Below are 843 nucleotides of genomic sequence, written 5' to 3' on the forward strand. Positions count from 1 at the left end.
CCACACCCCTTCTCATTACAGAGATGCACATCACCTAATATGCTTAATTGGTAGTAGGCTTTCGAGCCTATACAGCTTGGAGTAAGACAACATGCATAAAGAGGATGATGTGGTCAAAATACTCATTTGCCTAATAATTCTGCACTCCCTGTACATAGGCACCACGGCTTTATTGCAGCACATGAAACATCACCCAAATCAGTGCTAAAATAGAACTGGCCACCAGCAATAAAAAGAGAGTGCATTCCTTCTCCTGGTCTCCTTTTCAGCAGCCAGGCCGCATCCACATGCAGTACAGTGTTCTTGTCATTGTCATCAACATATACTACTTCTCCCGCTCAGACAGCCTCTCTGCTCCATTATCAGACTTCGATAACAGACTGTGTGGCCAGGAATCAACTGTACATGGCCAGCAATCCACTGATGCACAAGCTTAACTCCCACCTGGCCAAGTTGCTGGAGGTACCCTTGCTGCTAAACCACTTAATGGATTCTACTGCCTTCAAGGATCTGATGGTGTGTGCTCAGCCTAGCTGCCATTATTTCTCAAAAAGGCCATCCTGGACATATTCTCTTGTGACAGAGAACTTAGGCTGCTCCTTGTAATTCTTGCACACCACAATAAACACCTTAAGCAGCTGCTAAAGGCAGGGACAGTACGTCTTTCATGGCTCACTGCATCAATATGCCATGAGGCAGCACCGCAGCAAGAAACTCAGGTTCTTTTGACACCTCCATGTTTGTGTTGTTCTGGTACCCACACCAGGTGCTTATCTGCCTCCTCCATGTCCTCCTCCATGGAATCCTCCTGTCCTCAACAGAAGCAGGGCAGAGTGTCACTCC

The 843-nt window shown here is 47.1% G+C and overlaps 1 protein-coding gene across 1 annotated transcript in view; it reads left to right on the top strand.

The window, feature by feature from the left end:
* The first annotated feature begins 405 nt into the window (after positions 1-405).
* The window catches only part of LOC120990728 (mitochondrial tRNA methylthiotransferase CDK5RAP1-like), a 47334-nt gene continuing 46896 nt past the window's right edge, over positions 406-843 (top strand). The window contains exon 1 of the mRNA XM_040419636.1: positions 406-516. Within this exon, the coding sequence (XP_040275570.1) occupies positions 406-516 (111 nt within the window). The remainder of the gene's footprint in view (positions 517-843) is intronic.

Source organism: Bufo bufo, chromosome 2 (genome assembly GCF_905171765.1).
Source record: "Bufo bufo chromosome 2, aBufBuf1.1, whole genome shotgun sequence".
Classification (NCBI taxonomy): domain Eukaryota; kingdom Metazoa; phylum Chordata; class Amphibia; order Anura; family Bufonidae; genus Bufo; species Bufo bufo.